The sequence below is a fragment of the Ctenopharyngodon idella genome, chromosome 24, assembly GCF_019924925.1.
Source record: "Ctenopharyngodon idella isolate HZGC_01 chromosome 24, HZGC01, whole genome shotgun sequence".
Classification (NCBI taxonomy): domain Eukaryota; kingdom Metazoa; phylum Chordata; class Actinopteri; order Cypriniformes; family Xenocyprididae; genus Ctenopharyngodon; species Ctenopharyngodon idella.
Window position 1 is genome coordinate 8369049 of NC_067243.1, and position 17487 is coordinate 8386535.

Sequence of the window (17487 nt, forward strand, 5' to 3'; positions counted from 1 at the left end):
TAAAAAAGAAAAAACAAAACAATATGTTAATGTTGTTATTTATAAAAGTGACAATATACCAGTGAGAGGGTATTGTTCCAACCCAAAAGACTTTATCTTTTCTTATGTGATGATATTTATGGTTTGAGTTCCACCTCGTTTTTAACGACAACAAACTTTATTATTATTATTATCATTATCATTAATGCTTTATTTATGTGTATTTTTGAAGCAGGGTCAATGCCAAGTAAAGAGGACTGCATTTCCCAGGATGCAACCAAAGCAGTTCCGGATCGTCTTTGAGCAGCTGCATGGTGGGAAATGTAGTCCTCATCCTTGTATTCCGTTCCCACCGTCTCCGACGCGAAAGATGCCTGCCGTACACCACAAATTATTACTCGAGGAGGCCCTGCAGGACAGTCCGCAGGTAAACATTTGTTTCCTGGATCTTTATTCAATGTTTTAGTACTCATAACTGTTTGGTTTTGTGCGTTTTGCGTTGCAAAACCGATGATGTAGTTGTTGAGACGCGCGTATGTCGCTGGCCACAGAGCGAATGTGCGAGCTAATCTAAATAAAACAGTACATTTAAGTGCACGGTTGAGTAGAGAATCACCTCAGCTCGTTAAGTTGCCTGCATAGTTTATTATTCAAATGTTTTATTATCAGATAAGGGCCACAGATGAGACGAGACACATCCTGCACGTATGTTGATCATATGTTTATAAAGGAGAGACGCGTCAAACATACGTGCATGTGACGCTACAAACGCGCGTCTTATTTTCGGCTTTGGTGCTTTAAAGCTGTAAATGTGTTACTGGCAGTGGAGTTGTGAATGGAAGGGCCTGTATGGGAGGAGAGAGATGTTGTTTAGTTGGTCAAACCCACAAAAGTCTGATTCATGAGATCACATATGCTGTAATAGATCGAATATATTAGTATCACCTTCAGATCAGAAACAACAAATAATCAGGTGAAACACACACATAAACGTTTGACATAACATTGATGTTTCTTGCAACAGGTTTTGATTATTATTGGCGATGCAAAAATGATAATTAGCCCTAATTTGCATGCTATGTTATTGCGGTTCAAACCGTGCAGCCTATCCCACATACTTGTGATATTCTCAGTGAACTAATGATTTACTTCATACACACGAGTTATGTGACTGAGTCATACCCCATAATGCTCTGTGCTTGAGATTATGAACCCACAGCTGGTCTCCGCCCGGCCAGTCACTTTGTTTGCAGTTGGAAACACACCCAGAAGTCTATGCTGATTCCTGACAGAACACACCTATGGATACACCCAGCATGCTTCACACTGCATGAATGCTTATTGGGTTCATTTAGCACTGTGTGAATATGGAGTATTTACTGACGTTTGTGTTTTCTGTGACAGACGCGGTCCCTGCTCAGTGTGTTTGAGGAGGATGCAGGCACACTCACTAACTACACAAACCAGCTGCTGCAGTCTATGCAAAGAGTGTTTGGAGCACAGGTACACACACATTTTCACATCGACTTCAACAGCGAAGGCAACATAAAATCGAAATGAACTATATCTGTCTTCAGTTTATTGCGCACGACTTATCATTGCATGTTATTTTAAAGAAAAAAGATGCAAACTTTTTGCAAACTTTCTCCACTTATGAAACAAAGGTTCTTTTCTGCTGATGTCATCAAGGCCGCAGGGGTGGGGAAAAAATAACAACCAATAATATCACAGCATAGAATCTAGAATCCATAATTTTCCACTGAATATGCTGTTATGCTTGGAAATATGGAACATTATAAATGTTAAATGGATTGTTGTCTTTAAATTTAATTATATTTTATGACAGTCCAGACTGTAAATAATTATATGAAATCTGAATATAAATATAATATATAACATATATTTTTATATATATATATATATATATATATAATCCGAATATGTAGTTTTAAGTCCTAAAATATGACTGAAAATCTGAATATGTTGTTATAATTCTGAATATATAAATGCAAATCTGACTGTATAAATGTAAATCTGAATATATATATATATATATATCTGAATATGTACAGTTAGAGATCTGAATATGTAGTTATAAGTCTTAATATATGACTGAAAATCTGAATATATTGTTTAAATCCTGTATATATCATTTTAACTCAATATAAATGTAAAACATGAATATATAGATAAATCTGAATATATATATATATATATATATTATATATATATATATATATATATATATATATATATATATATATATATTCATCATGAATATGTAAATCCTGAATGTAGTTAGAATTCTGAATTTATATTTATATAATATATAACTGTGAATCCTGAATAAATTATTATAACCCAAGATTATATATTCATAAATTTGATAGATTTGTATCTATATTTAGACTTATAACTATATTTTTGGATTTACATTTATATATTCAGATTTCACATAATTATTTCCTGTTTGGCAAAAAAAATAAATAAAATAAATAAATATATATATATATATATATATATATATATATATATATATAATGTATATGTGTATATATAGCAAATATTTAAATATATTTTTAAAACTGTTAGTTTCTGTCCTTGATTCTGATTGGTCAATCGCTGTGTTTTATTCACGATAAAACACGGCTATGACCGCTTCACTTAACGGTTCTGTGTATCACTGCACAACACCCTTAGCAACCACTCTTTGTTCTCAGTTGATATTGTTCATTGAAGCTTACTGTATTATGTAGAAGAGTATTGTGAGAAAGAGATCGAGTGAGCGAGTTTATTACCCGCATTCAGATTTAGCATTTTCCTTCAGGTCAGTCCTATGTATTATCTTGTCCTTTTAACAGTTAAGGGGTTTTCCCGTGACTGACAGCGCTAGTCAAAGCATTTGTCAGTTGCGTCTTGCTGCGTGTTCACAATTCAGTCTTTTCAATGTAAAAGTCTTCGTTACTGACTGACACACTCATAAAGACAGTCTTTGCCACCATCAAATGGCGTAATGATGTAACTTCTGTTGCTGTTCACGGTCAGGGACTATTTTTTCCGGCGGAAGGAAGGCTTTTAGTGAAAGTTTACTTCATGAAAGTTGCATTGATACATATTTTTGGCTTTAATATTTGTATTGTGTGGTAACCGTTTTATAAAAGCAATAAGGTACTCGAGGCTAGTGCTGTATCGTGAATAAGTCACGGCAGAAGGGGTCACGTGCCTAATAACGCCCTTCAGCCGTGACTTATTCACAATAAGCACAGCCTCTCGTACCTAATTGCTTACTTAAATATAAATATATTTATATATTATATTATTTATGTATATTTTACTTTATATTTAATATTTTTGAGTGAAATAAGCCCCTTTAAGAAGCTTGTTTCCCTGAAAAGAATTTTCACATTTTACTGTGTTAGTATGAGATTCCTCCTGAGATGCAAAGAAACTCACGCTAGCTCTGATTGTTCATCTGACTAAATGAGTTTCCTGTATGCAGAATGAAATGGCTCTGGCGACAGAACAGCTTTCTAAACAGCTTTTGGATTATGAGAAACAGGTGAGTGATTTTTACTTCCTCTGTAAACTGCAGCGGTGCATTAGCAGCCGTGATGAGTTCTGGGAATGTCTGAATATCAGATGTGTTATGGATGAATCTGACATGATGGTTTGTGAGTGCAGAATTTTGCTCTGGCGAAAGGCGATGAAGAGGTGATCAACACTTTACAGCACTTCGCCAAAAGCGTGGAAGAGGTGAGGAGACTCCTGCAGAGTGTGTGTGTGTGTGTGTGTGTGTGTGTGTGTGTGTGTGACCGCGGGGTCTCTCGGTCAGAGCGAGTCCATCAGTCGTGTGGCAGCTGGTCTGGGTTGCTTCTCTCATGCAGGTTGTTTGATGTTTGCCAAGATGGCGAGATCACCTGATCATATGACCTTCAGCAAGATCACATGACCTTTATCATTTGCCTCACATACTGCAGAATTTAAGTTCATATTGTTCAGATTGTAAAGTAAAGCGGCAACTATTCAATGTGACACTTTCTTTTTATTATACTGTTAAAACAATACATCACAGTAATATTTTATAAATATTTGAATAATAACATTATTATTAATATTTTAATTTCTCTCTAGCTGAACTCTCTGCACACTGAACTGGCCACTCAGATCGCTGACAAGATGGTGTTTCCCATGGTGCAGTTCAGAGAGAAGGACCTTACAGGTACAACACTCACTTTAAAGATCCTGTTCTTCACTGGTGTAGCATTTCTTTATTTACTATTTAGTTTTGATAAATAAATGTATCAAATTTCTTTCTTGATAAGTAAATACTATTTATTTTTTATTTTAAATATATATATATATATATATATATTTATTTTACCGCTTATGTTAGATTATTTTTTATTTTATTTTTATAAAAAAAAAAAAAAAATGTATTTAAATTATTTTAATTTATTTTATTATTAATTCAGTTATTTCCAAAACATAATGTTAAATTCCAAGTGGACAAATTAGATTTTTGTTTTTAAATAATAAAATTATTATATTATTTATAGTACACTTATTAAAATAATATTTTCAAAAATACTGTTTTGTTTGCTTGTTTTTTAAATTAATATTATAAAATAAAAGTTTGTGTTTACATAATATATGTGTGTACTGTGTATATTTATTGTGTTCATATAAATACACACACACGTTTTTTTTTGTTTTTTTTATATATATATTTATAAAATATAAAATGTTACATTTTCCTTAAATCACTCATATCTCAATCAGTGTTTTTTTTAATAATTTCATGAGCGTTTTCACCATCTCTCTGATGTTTACCGTACATTTAAGACTCTTATATTTATTATTTTTATATGTATTATGTTCTTAAAAATTGAAACTCCTGTTTTCGATGATATGATCCCATGAAGTGAAACCTGACGTGTCAGATTATCCATATGTTTTCAGAGATCAGCACACTGAAGGAGATATTCGGCATTGCCAGTGATGGTATGAAGTTAATAATATCTCTTTATTACTAATCATAGATCATAGAAAAATACTGAATGAAAATCACATTTACCTCTGTCTCTTCAGAGCATGAAGCTGCCATGGTGAAATATAGTCGCTTACCTAAAAAAAGAGAAAATGAAAAGGTAAATATTGATGTGAAGTATCTGATCTGTTATGTGTAACCCACCAATCAGAATCCAGCATTGATCAGTTAAATGTGTGTGTTGACAGATAAAAGCGGAGGTGGTGAGAGAGGTGGCGTATTCCCGCAGGAAGCAGCATCAGGCCGCCATGCAGTATTATTGCGCTCTGAACGCGCTGCAGTACAGGAAGAGAGTGGCCATGCTGGAGCCCATGCTGGGATTCACACACGCTCAGGTCTGACACCTGCCTGTCACGTCACAACAAACAAAATCAAGCACTGGTTTACTCTTTCCTGGATGAGCTGCGTTTTAGAACTGTTGCAAATAATATTTGCACACTTGCGACAACACATTAATTAATGCATGTAGTCTAGAGGTGTTTAATTTTAAACAAATTGTTTTAAAATATTTTGAGATACTAAATAATAATAATTTCAAAAATAATTTTTTTTAATATAATATATAATAACATATAATATTTTAATTGCATGTTTAAGATTAATATTATTATTTATTTGGATTTGGATAATATTATTATTTATTTTCAGAACATCATATTAAATTTAATTTTAAATTTAATAATAAAATTATTATATTAGTTATTAAAATAATTATTTTAAACATAATTTTATTTATTCTTGGTATTTTTAAATATTATTAATAATAATATACATATTATTTCATATTATTTCAATTATTTAAAAAAAAAATTATTTGTATTTTTAATAAAAAATGTTATTTTCCAAAATAATATTTTCTAAAAATACTATTTTAATTTTGTTTTTAAGATAAATATTATTTATTTTGAAATTAATTTAGTTATTCCAGAACATCATGTTAAATTACAAGTAGAGAAATTTGAAAAATAAATTTATTTTTAATTATAAAAGTATCATATTATTAATTATTATTATTATTATTATTATTATATTAGTTATATTACTTATTACATTGGTATCTTTTTTTATTTATATAAATATTTAATTTATTTCTTGAACCTTCATGTTGTTTTCATATTAAATTCTTTTTTTATTAATAAAATAAAGTTTTTATTAATAAAATTCTTATATTATTTATATTACTGAATAAAATAATTTCAAACATACTATTTTATTTGCTTGGTATCTTTTTTTATGAATATTAATATTTATATAAATATTTATTTCAGTTATTTCTTAAACATCGGTGTCTTTTTATCATATTGTTACAGCTCCTTTTTAAAAGCAATAAAGCAATAAGACACTCAAGGTTGTGCATTTCTTTTGCGACATGCCTAACAACAGCTCTTAACTGTGGTACAATGACTAATGCATGACCTCTCATGACTTTTTGCTTCAGTTTAAGTGTTATTTGTGTGCATTATAGTCAGTGTAGCTGAATAATCTTCTATCCTGATTGGTTTTCCACAGATAAATTTCTTTAAGAAGGGGATGGAGCTGGTGTCCAAGAAGATGGACAGTTTTCTAAGCTCAGTTTCCAGCATGAATGAGAGGTAAAGGAGCTGTCTTTGTTTCAGAGCACATATGTGCGGATTGTCTGTGATTCTCTCACGCTCTCTGTCTGTTCTTCAGTATTGAGTCTCAGCTAGAGGTCGAAGCAGAGGTCATGCGCTCGTCTCAGAGAGAGCTCCTGTCCGTGGATGACACCGCCTACATGCCGGATCACGATCAAGTCCCCGTGAATCGCGCCCTCATCCAGAAAGCAGGTTACCTCAACATCAGGAAGTACGGATCACTTCATCTGTCAGATTTGATCAAGTTAGCAGGTGACGTTTGTAGTTTAACATGCTGAACTCTGTGTGTCCTGCAGTAAGACGGGGCTGGTGACTACGGCGTGGGACCGGCTGTTTTTCTTCACGCAGGGGGGGAATCTGATGTGTCAGCCGCGGGGCGCAGTGGCAGGCGGGATGGTTCTGGATCTGGACAACAGTTCTGTCATGGCCGTGGAGTGTGAGGACCGCCGCTACTGCTTCCAGATCACTTCACCCAACGGAAAAACGTACGGAAACTGTGTGTGTTTATAGTCTATAGTCAGGTTTTATCATAATTATGAAACTATAATTATATAGAATTTAATGTATGTTTTTTTATATTTTAATATAATTTATATATAATTCAATATAGGGATGCATCGATATGAAAATTTTGGCCGATAGCGATAACCGATAATTCTTTATATTTGAAAGCCGATAACCAATATATTGGCCGATAAATCTAAATCCAAATTTTTATATAATTTTTGAGAGGCTGATTACAAAAACAAAATTCATGTCCCAAGCACACAGTTATAATGTTCTCATTACAATTTTATGTAGCCAATATGACAGACTTGTGCTGTACATGTTTTACTTAACCTTATTTTCCTTTTTGAAGTGATTTCAATCATATTTCATGCAATTCAAAACCATCATGGTAAACAGTGCACATCTGAAGTGTCTCAGCTGAAGGAAATAATCCATGATTTATCGGCTTTAATATATCGGACACATTTTCTTACTGGGCCGATAACGATAACATTAATAATGAACATATATCGGCCGATACCGATATGGTGGCAGATATATCGTGCATCCCTAATTTAATATATTTTAAAAAATAGATTATTAACATTTTAATAATTATATTATTTAATAAAATAATTATATTAAATAATAAAATTTAATTATTATTATTATTATTATTATATATATATATTCATATATGTATCCATATATTTTCAGTTTAAATAAATCTTAACATAAAATATATATATATATATACATAATTATATTATGATTATATAACTATAACAATTATTAGTGCTGTCAAATTGATTAATCACATCTAACATAAAAGTTTGTAAATATAATTTGTGATATATATATATATTTTTTTTTTTTTTTATGTGTGTATACACACAAACTTATGTTAAATTAGATTAATTAGGATTTTGACAGCACTCATAATTATGTATAATTTAATGTATATAATTTCATATATTTTAATAAGTACATTTCATTTAATAAAACTAAAAAAGTAAAATAAGCTATCTTTATTTAAATATATAAACATATTTCTATATATTTCCAATTTAAATAAATATTAAAATTATATACTTATTATAAAATACTAAAATTAATATATATATAAATATATCTATATCTATCTATCTATCTATCTATATATATATATATATATATATATATGTATATGTATATGTGTGTGTGTGTGTGTGTGTATATATATATATATATATGATAGATTTGGAAAAATTACACACAAAAAAGTAAATATCTTAAGATAAAAATCGTAAAATATGTGACTAAACTTGTTTAAAAGTTTAAATAAAATAGTATTAACTCACTGTATTTTGTGAATAAAATCATTATTTATTTTAGATTATTATTGTATTATTATTTCACAAAAATAATTTTCAAGAAAAGAATCAAAATAAAATATCCAGATTTTTTTAATTAAGACATTAAATATTAAATAAGCATCTGACAAATGCAAAACTGTCAGTTACCATCGCTGGATTAAAGTCATTTGATTTTGAGTTTAAATCGGCTCTGATGATTCAGTCACTGAACCGCAGGTTACGTCTGACTCAACTACATAACACACAAAACTAAAACACTCTTACCCCCGGTTTCACAGACGAGGCTTAAGCTAGTCTCAGACTAAAATGCATGTTTGAGCTGTTTTAACTGAAAGTAACTTATCTTAAAATAAGTCAGAGCCGTTGTTTTGTCTAGAGATTCACACCAGAAATGTTTTTTTACTAATGGATGTTTATAAAAGCTACTTAAATGTCCGAATTGAACTAAGGCCGAATCCTGGCTTAATCTAAGCCCTGTCTGTGAAACCAGGCCTACAGTTTTAACTTCAGTCATTGTTAAATAGATAGGTATATGCCAAAAATATGGATCATAGAGCTGAAGGAAGCGTTCCTCTGATCCATCAGTCTCACTCCTTCATGATCAGTTTCCTGCTGAATCATTAAACATGGATTAAAGATGTCCTGATGTGTGTGTGTGTGTGTGTGTGAGAGAGAGGAGCTGATCTCTGCTGTGTTAACAGAAGAAGATGTGATCATGTTCCTCTGGTTCTCCTGATGTTCACACTGAGTCGTCCGCTCTCACTGTCAGTTCAGAAACAGGTCTGATGTCTCGCTGTCGTAACCATCGCTGTTTCTCACTCTGATTTCAGGTCTCTGATTCTTCAGGCCGAGAGTAAGAAGGAATATGAGGAGGTATTTACACGCTTCAGTGAAGATGTTTTACAAAATGCAGACTTAATTATAGATTGATTTATACAACATTATGATGTTTATTTCTTTCATTTGTATCCACAGTGGATTTGCACCCTGAACAACATTTCCAGACAGATTTATCTAACCGACAATCCTGAGGTATCTATCTATCTATCTATCTATCTATCTATCTATCTGTCTGCCTATTTTTTATTTATTATATAAGATATTTATATATATATATATATATTATTTATTTAATTATGCTGTTGTGTTGAAGTATTTTGTGATGTTGTTTTCAGGCTGTGGCGATCAGGTTGCACCAGACGGCCCTCCAGGCTGTGACGCCCATCACCAGCTTTGAGAAGAGAGCTGAAGGCTCTCCTAACCCAGACCGGTATTAATAGTTCATATCTGAGGATGATGACTAAACGCTTATTTCATTCCAGTTCACTTCTATATTTGTGACCCGTGCTGGCAAAATGAGTCACGAGCACATATTCAAAAATGAGTTATTATTTTCGATGTATGATTTGTTGAAATCCAACAAAAAATGACTGAGCTCCAGCTGTTTCAAGTCGATAGATTCAGCAAAGTTAAAATTGTCTGAAGGTTCCCAAAAAAAATCACCTAGCCTTAAAATCCCTGGTAATACCGTCAAATTTGGCAAGTCAAAACCAAATATCTATAGGAAAAAAAATAAATATTCAACTTTTTTTTTTTCCATAATTCCACAATTGTTTGATTAATATTAATGAAACAGACAGCCTATATATTGATCTACTGTACCACACGGATCAGATGTTTTTCCCCAACAGTTAACCAAATGTTCACTTAAGACGTAACAGATCATATTTGCGTGAATACTCGCCAAGACAGATTTTTGAAATACTGTAATTCTGTGTATATTGGGATCGCTCGCTGTCTGAGGCGTCTTTGTGTGCGCGCTTCGGATCTGTTAGTCAGCGTGAGTAAGATCGTTTTGTTTACGTCAGCGTAAGTTTGAAAATCACATTTCATTGGTTCAGACTCATGCCATCGAGAATTCACAATGAGTATTCACGAAGTTGGAATACAGCGTTTTAAAATGATACCAAACTGAGGGGAAGCGGCAGTCGTCCAGAAGCAAGCAGAGAAAAACGGCATTTTTCATTGACAAAGGAAAGGTGCTCCTCTCAGAAAATGTACAAATAAAGATCCTTTTAGATGTTTAATTGTATTTGGAGCATTGGGATCACTAGATGAGGGCTTAATGAACTCATTTTTATGAAAACCTCAATTTTGACATTTTTCACTTGTTTTGCTTGTGGCTCGAAATTAGCCCATGTGCATTCCGACTTATTTTGACAGCACGGGTCACATTTATAGTTTATTGCAATCTGTTAATACAGGTTTATAAATTATTTGGTTTAAAAAAAGTCTGTTTTTCTGTCATCTGTAGAGCGAAACCAGGTGGTGTGGTCCCTAGAGAGCCTCAGAAACCGCCTGCGACCCTCGAGCCCGAAGATCTGATCGCCCCGGGAACACCAATCCAGTTTGACATCGTTCTGCCTGTGTCCGAGTTCCTGGACCAGAACCGAGCTGGAGCAAGGTCAGAGGTCAAAAATCACTAGAACACATAAACCGTCTATAACAAACAGTTTGTGAAGTGTTTATAGATTTATTATTTTACAGCCTGTTTATGATTTTACAGCGTGTTTATAGTTTAACTGCCTGTGCTCGTTTGTTGATCTGGGTAATTCTGCTCTGTTTTAACCGCTTGTATTCTGACAGACGCACAAACCCCTTTGGAGAGACGGAGGATGATGACAGCGGTTCAGACACACATGGTGAGACGATTTACCAGTGGTACTGAGACGGCAAATAAACACTAATAAAAAAGTGCCACTTTAGATATGTACCGTTTTATTATTTAAAATACTTTGGAGTACTATGTAAATAACATGGTTAATGATTATGCTACTAATAATATATAATTAATTATTAATCACTTTTTAATTTTGTTTGTTGAATTGTATAATTAATTATTATGTCTGTACATATATATATATATATATATATATATATATATATATATATATATATATATATATAAATTCTTTACTAAAAAAACAAATGTAAAACCTCACATTATGATAAGAAATATGATTAATCACAACGTATGTTCTTAAAATAGGCTTCTCTATTTCCTTTTTGTTATCTAAAATATAATAATATAAATTAAATGTAAAATATATTTAAATAAAACAAATATATATATATATATATATATATATATATATATATATATTATTGTTTACTAAAAAATTTAATTAAGAATATTACTATAATATATCAAAAAGATTGTTTTATTAAATGTAATATTACTTGAATTTATTTTGTTCTGTTAATATATTTAAAAAAAAATTATGTATATTTTTTATATTACAAATCACTGAATTATTTTTTACAGAATTAGAATTACAGAAAAACCAACAAATGTAAAAATAAAACAAAATATTAATATATATATATAATTAATTTAAAATAAAAAATATTAAATTAAGAATATATTACTATATATTATTGTTTTATTAAATGTAATTACATGAATTTATATTAATGTTAATATATTGTTTAAAAATTATGTGTAGTTTTTTTATATTAAAAATCACTTCATTAATTTGTGAATTACAGAAAAACCTTCAAATGTGAAACCTCACATGTGAAATATGATTAATCACACATTATGTTCTTAAAATAGCCTTCTTTTTTCTTTTTTGTTATCTAAAATATAATATAAATTAAATGTAAATTATATTTAAATGAATTAAGAATATACTACTATAATATATATTAAATAGATTGTTTTATTAAATAAAATATTACATGAATTTATATTAAATTAATATATTGTTTAAAAATTATGTGTAATTTGTTTATATTAAAAATCACTGAATTGCTTTGAATTAACAGTAAAAGCTCACATTATGATAAGGATTGTGATTAATTATATATTATGCTCCTAAAATATTTTTTTTTTTGCAAAATATAATTTATCTTTTCTTTTTCTATCTGCAATATCCCAGATTCCCTCCTGCAGCAGGTGTTTGCTGTGCGGTTCTTGGGTTCGATGGCCGTTCGGGCCGGTGACACACAGGAAGTGATCTATGAAGCCATGAGGCAGGTTCTCGCCGCTCGCGCAATTCACAACATCTTCAAAACCACCGAATCCCATCTGATGGTCACCAGTACCTGCATTAGGTGCGTCTGCCGTCTCACTTCTGAAATGGAGTGTTTCAAATATTTACATTTTTACAGGACTCTCAGGGGGGATTAAAAATGTTTGTGTTTCTGCCGACAGACTGATCGATCCACAAACGCAAGTCACCAAAATCAGTGTAAGTGTTCATTTATTTCTATCACTGTGGTCAGTGTTGGCATCTTCTCCTCAACACTGGAAACATCTCAGCTGTGTGTGTGTGTGTGTGTGTATGTGTCAGTTCCAGCTGAAGGATGTGACTCAGTTTGCGGCCCATCAGGAGAACAGCAGGCTGATGGGGTTCGTTCTGGAGGGGAGCGACTGGAGCAACGGAAGCGACGATGAACCTTCCTTCAGCGTATTCGTGTTTGAGAGTAACACTGAAGGAGAGAAGGTCAGTCTGCTAAACACAACGCTTACTTCTCACATTAATATCAGATCAACTCCTGGAATTTGTGCTGTTTCTCCTCAGATTTGTTACACGATAAACCTGGGGAAAGAGATCTCAGAGGCGAAGAAGGTAAAGCCAGAACATCTGACATCCAAATGTAAAAAAAAAGCTGTTTTAAACACAATTCAAAATTAATTTAATGTCTATAATGTCCCGTTTTTTTTTTTTTTTTTTTTTTTTTTCAGAGTGAAAAATAGGCCAGCACTTACTAAAATGTTTATTATAAAATATATATATTTTTTTTAAAAGTTTCTGTAAAATATCGCTGTAATGTTTCTATAAAATATATTTACCATGGTGTGCAAATATAAATTAAATGTAAAATATTTTTAAATAAAAAAGTTAGTTATTATATAAAAGGTATTATTATCAATAGTAATTTTTTATATATATATATATATATATATATAATATATATATATATGTTTTCAAATAAAAAATATTAAGAATATATTAATATAATACATATTAAAGATATATTTTTATTAATAATAGAATATTAATGTATTAAGAATAAAATAATATATATATATATATATATATATAGAATATTTATAAACTTGAAAAAAATTTAAACAAAACAAAAATATAAAATTTCATATTAGTATATTATACGAAAGGCATTAGTATTCATATTTATTAATAGCTATATATATATATTTAAATAAAAATATTAAAGAATATATTATAATATAATATAATATAATATAATATATATTAAAGATAATGTTTTTATTAATAGTAATGTTTTTAATTTATATTAAATTATAATATTAAATTAAGAATATATTAGTATAATACATATTAAAGATATAATTTTTATTAATAATATAATATTAATGTATTAAGAATAAATGAAGAATATATATATATATATATATATATATATATATATATATATATATAAAATTATACAAAGAATATATTTATAAACAAAAATATAAACTATAAACTTACATAATTAGTATATTATAAGAAATGCATATATTTTATATATTTATAAACTTGAATTAAATTTGGATTGCATGGGATTAAAGCATAAGGATAGATTATTATTGTTTTATATTATTTTGTTATATTATTTCATATATATTTATGCCTGAAAGTAACTGTGTAGTCATTACATTTAGTTAATAGGTTATGCAAACAAAAAGCAAAAACATGCTCCAATAAATCAGTCAAAAAAAAAAAAAAATTATAATAATAAAATACACACACACATATATATAGTGTATATGTGTGTGTGTGTATTTTATTTTTTATATATATATATAATCTTTATACTAACATATTAACTTTTTATTTAAAAATATTTTACAAAAAAATATCAGTTTTTGATTTCTTCATGTTGTGATTTTCATGACTGTTTCTCCATGTGTGTATCAGGACCCTGAAGCGCTGGCCCAGCTGTTGAAGTCAATGCCCCTGACAAACGATGGGAAGTTTTTGCTGCTGGAGAGCGAGACGGGAGACGCAGCGGAAGCATCCGGACAGGACGACCTGGAGTCAGAGGCCTGATGTGAACACAAACACACTTTCATTTCCTGCTGCTGTTCTCCTGTCCTCCCTCCCTCTCTCCAGACAGACTAAATGAAGGAAAGCAACCGGTGGTGGAGGGAACGGCACTCATTTGTTTAACACTTACCCAGTTTTAGATGCTCCCGATGAGAAGATGAAGGTTAAAGGTGTCGGTCTTGTTTAACCTCTCAGTTTGAATACATCAGACATGAGTTTACTTAATAATTCACCCAAAAATGAAAATTCTCACTATTTCCTCGGCGAATAACTGCTTCAAATTTGATTCGTTCCTCATGCATTGTTATTGCATGACTCTGAATATAGTGCATGAGACAAATGATGGGAACCAACTTTATTATACGTTAATGGTACTTTTACGGGGCAAAATACAGCTTCAGTTTCACTTGTATGGAAAAGAGCAACTTTTCATTTTTGGGTGTACTGTCCCTTTAAGAAAAGGGCCTTTCTTTTATCAAATCTCTTTGCATTTTGATTTACATTGTATTTTTATGGTTAAAATCGTTTCTTAATGTCGGATGTCGTTTCAACTACAAACTGGTTTTGTTTTAAATAATAGTTCAATCTGTCGCTCATAATATAGAAAAATTTGATTTTTTTTCACACTACATTGTGAAACCTGAACCTTTATTTGCACTTTCTTGGTTCCTGATGCATCTGACACGTTAAATGCTGATTTCAGCACATCATACTTAACATTCCATTCATCTACCATTCCACTTTTGTTGCGATGCTGTTTATAATTAAGTCTCGCAAAACTGCTATGAATCCCAATTTGCATACTGCATCTCAATTCTCAGTACATTGAACACAGTTGCTTGAATGCTATACCATTTCAAATGGAGTTTTGAAATATAGATTCATGCAGCTAATATTGCTGTGAAAGAGGAGTTTGTGTTGTTGGTAAAATGCTGCTGCAGCAGTTTATAAATGCATAAACCTAAATATTAATGAATTTTAAGGTAACTGATTTAGCTATATTGTATGAATATCTGTGCTATTTAGGCTATGGAAGACTGCATTGGCTATGATCGACTCGATGACAAACGCTAGACTAAGACACACTTTTCCGCTCCTCAAATACCTAAAATATATATACCTATATATATGTGTTTCTTGAGTAAAGAAAACGCTGTACTTATTAAAAAAACAGTTCTTTATTTACCCTTGCATTGCAAACAAGCAGAAACGGTCCAAACTGCAGCGGCGCTTCAGTTCATTCAGGATTGAAGTTATGAGGTTTGACTGACAGATTGAAGATCCAATGGAGTTACGAGGTTCAGTCACAATATCTTTTTAATACTTTAGATTGGTTAAATATTTGCTAAACGTACAGCCTTAAAGGGTGACCAACAGTACGCTTCGTCCGAAATTGAATACTTCCCTACTATATAACATGAGAAAAACAGTACGACAGAGTAGTATGTCTGAATTCATAGTATCCGGAAAAACAGTAGGCGAAAAGTACCTGGATGACCTACTGCTACCGGCGAGATTCTGAAGTGCGCATTTGATGGACACTTTATCTAATGTGGCTACGGAAGAGGATTTATGAATGGAGGTGAAGCGCGCTGGTAGGTCACGTGGTAATGACAACATGGCGGATGTAGTACGATTACGGATTATATTTATACAACAATAGTCAACGTTTAAAGTGGATCAAAAAAAGTTCATCAAAGTTGTCCTGAAACTAAGTTGTTATAAGAAGGTTTTAGGACAACTTTGATTAAATGTTTTGATTTTAACGGTCGCGAAGTTAGTTCGAATTCAAATGTAGTACCTAACGTACGCAGTACGCGATTTCGGACACACCGGTAGTTTTATGGAAAAAATAACGATGAGGTTAACATGTATTACAGTGTATCAAAACAAAGAAGAGAGCCTGTTTTTTATTTTTGTTTTGAAGAAAAAAAAATTATTCTCGCATAGTGCATTTGTTTTATTAGCACTTGAATGTGGGTAAGTTTCATAAAACAGCAACAGTTTAAACAAAAAGTTGAGAAAATCCTAAAGATTTAGGATTCAGAACGATGTGAAAACATAGATTGGCAGAAAATCTCGTCAGTGGCGGGGAAAGAGTTAAAAAAAAAAGGGGCTTGATATCAAAATGCAATTTATGACTTGCTACATAAATGTACTTCACAATCACCAGTTAAGTATTTACTTTCATGTATGCAAATTGGGATTCAACAGAATGCAAAAAAAAATGGCACTTTTTTTCTTATTTTTGGTTGTCATTTTTTTAAACGTGCAATTTAGATGCGTTTAAAACGCTTTAATTTAAAAACACTAATACAACATTACTTCCTGTGGTCTGTTTACATTAAATACCATTGAAAGTTTTATAATACATAAAATGAAATAGGAAATTCAGACATCCTGTAGATGAAAAAAAAAAAAAAAAAAACCCTGCAGAATATATTTTAACATTCATTCTGTGGAAAAATTTATCTCAGGGTGAGTCTGCTAACAAAACTAAATAGTTTTTCCAAACGTTTTGTTGTTGTTTTGGTGCTGAAGGGCATTTTCCCCTCAGTATTTCCTGTGTGATCAGTTTGGTCTGTGCAGGTGGAGCAGCACATCCACAGCGCTTCATTCAGTACATACTCGTTTATCTGTAATCATCTGCTTGTACTGAACGTTACGACTGTACGTGTCGAAATAAAGTTCTGAAAGAGGTTTGCTAGCGATTTGAATGAAGTTGAACTGTTTACATTTATCACAAACTGATCCTGAAGTGTTCACCAAACTTTAAAAATGCCTCAGTAACTATCTGACGTTTAACCTGCGATGAGCTTGAGCATGATGTATGCTGAAAAATAAAATCATTCATGAACATGGTGTGAGTGGATGTGCCGCAGTTATTGGACTGTCAGATTCTGTAACGTCTTTTTAGAATGTAA

The 17487-nt window shown here is 31.2% G+C and overlaps 1 protein-coding gene across 1 annotated transcript; it reads left to right on the forward strand.

The window, feature by feature from the left end:
- The first annotated feature begins 251 nt into the window (after positions 1–251).
- appl2 (adaptor protein, phosphotyrosine interaction, PH domain and leucine zipper containing 2) lies at positions 252–17425 on the forward strand. The gene is made up of 21 exons (XM_051883904.1): positions 252–406; positions 1384–1482; positions 3479–3538; positions 3661–3732; positions 4111–4198; positions 4939–4980; positions 5068–5126; positions 5215–5361; positions 6536–6618; positions 6698–6850; positions 6936–7124; positions 9314–9356; positions 9459–9515; positions 9659–9753; positions 10798–10947; positions 11130–11185; positions 12425–12599; positions 12700–12736; positions 12839–12991; positions 13070–13117; positions 14435–17425. The coding sequence occupies exons 1-21, from the start codon at positions 350–352 to the stop codon at positions 14564–14566; spliced, it is 1995 nt and encodes a 664-aa protein (XP_051739864.1). The 5' UTR covers positions 252–349; the 3' UTR covers positions 14567–17425.
- The last annotated feature ends 62 nt before the right edge of the window (positions 17426–17487 follow it).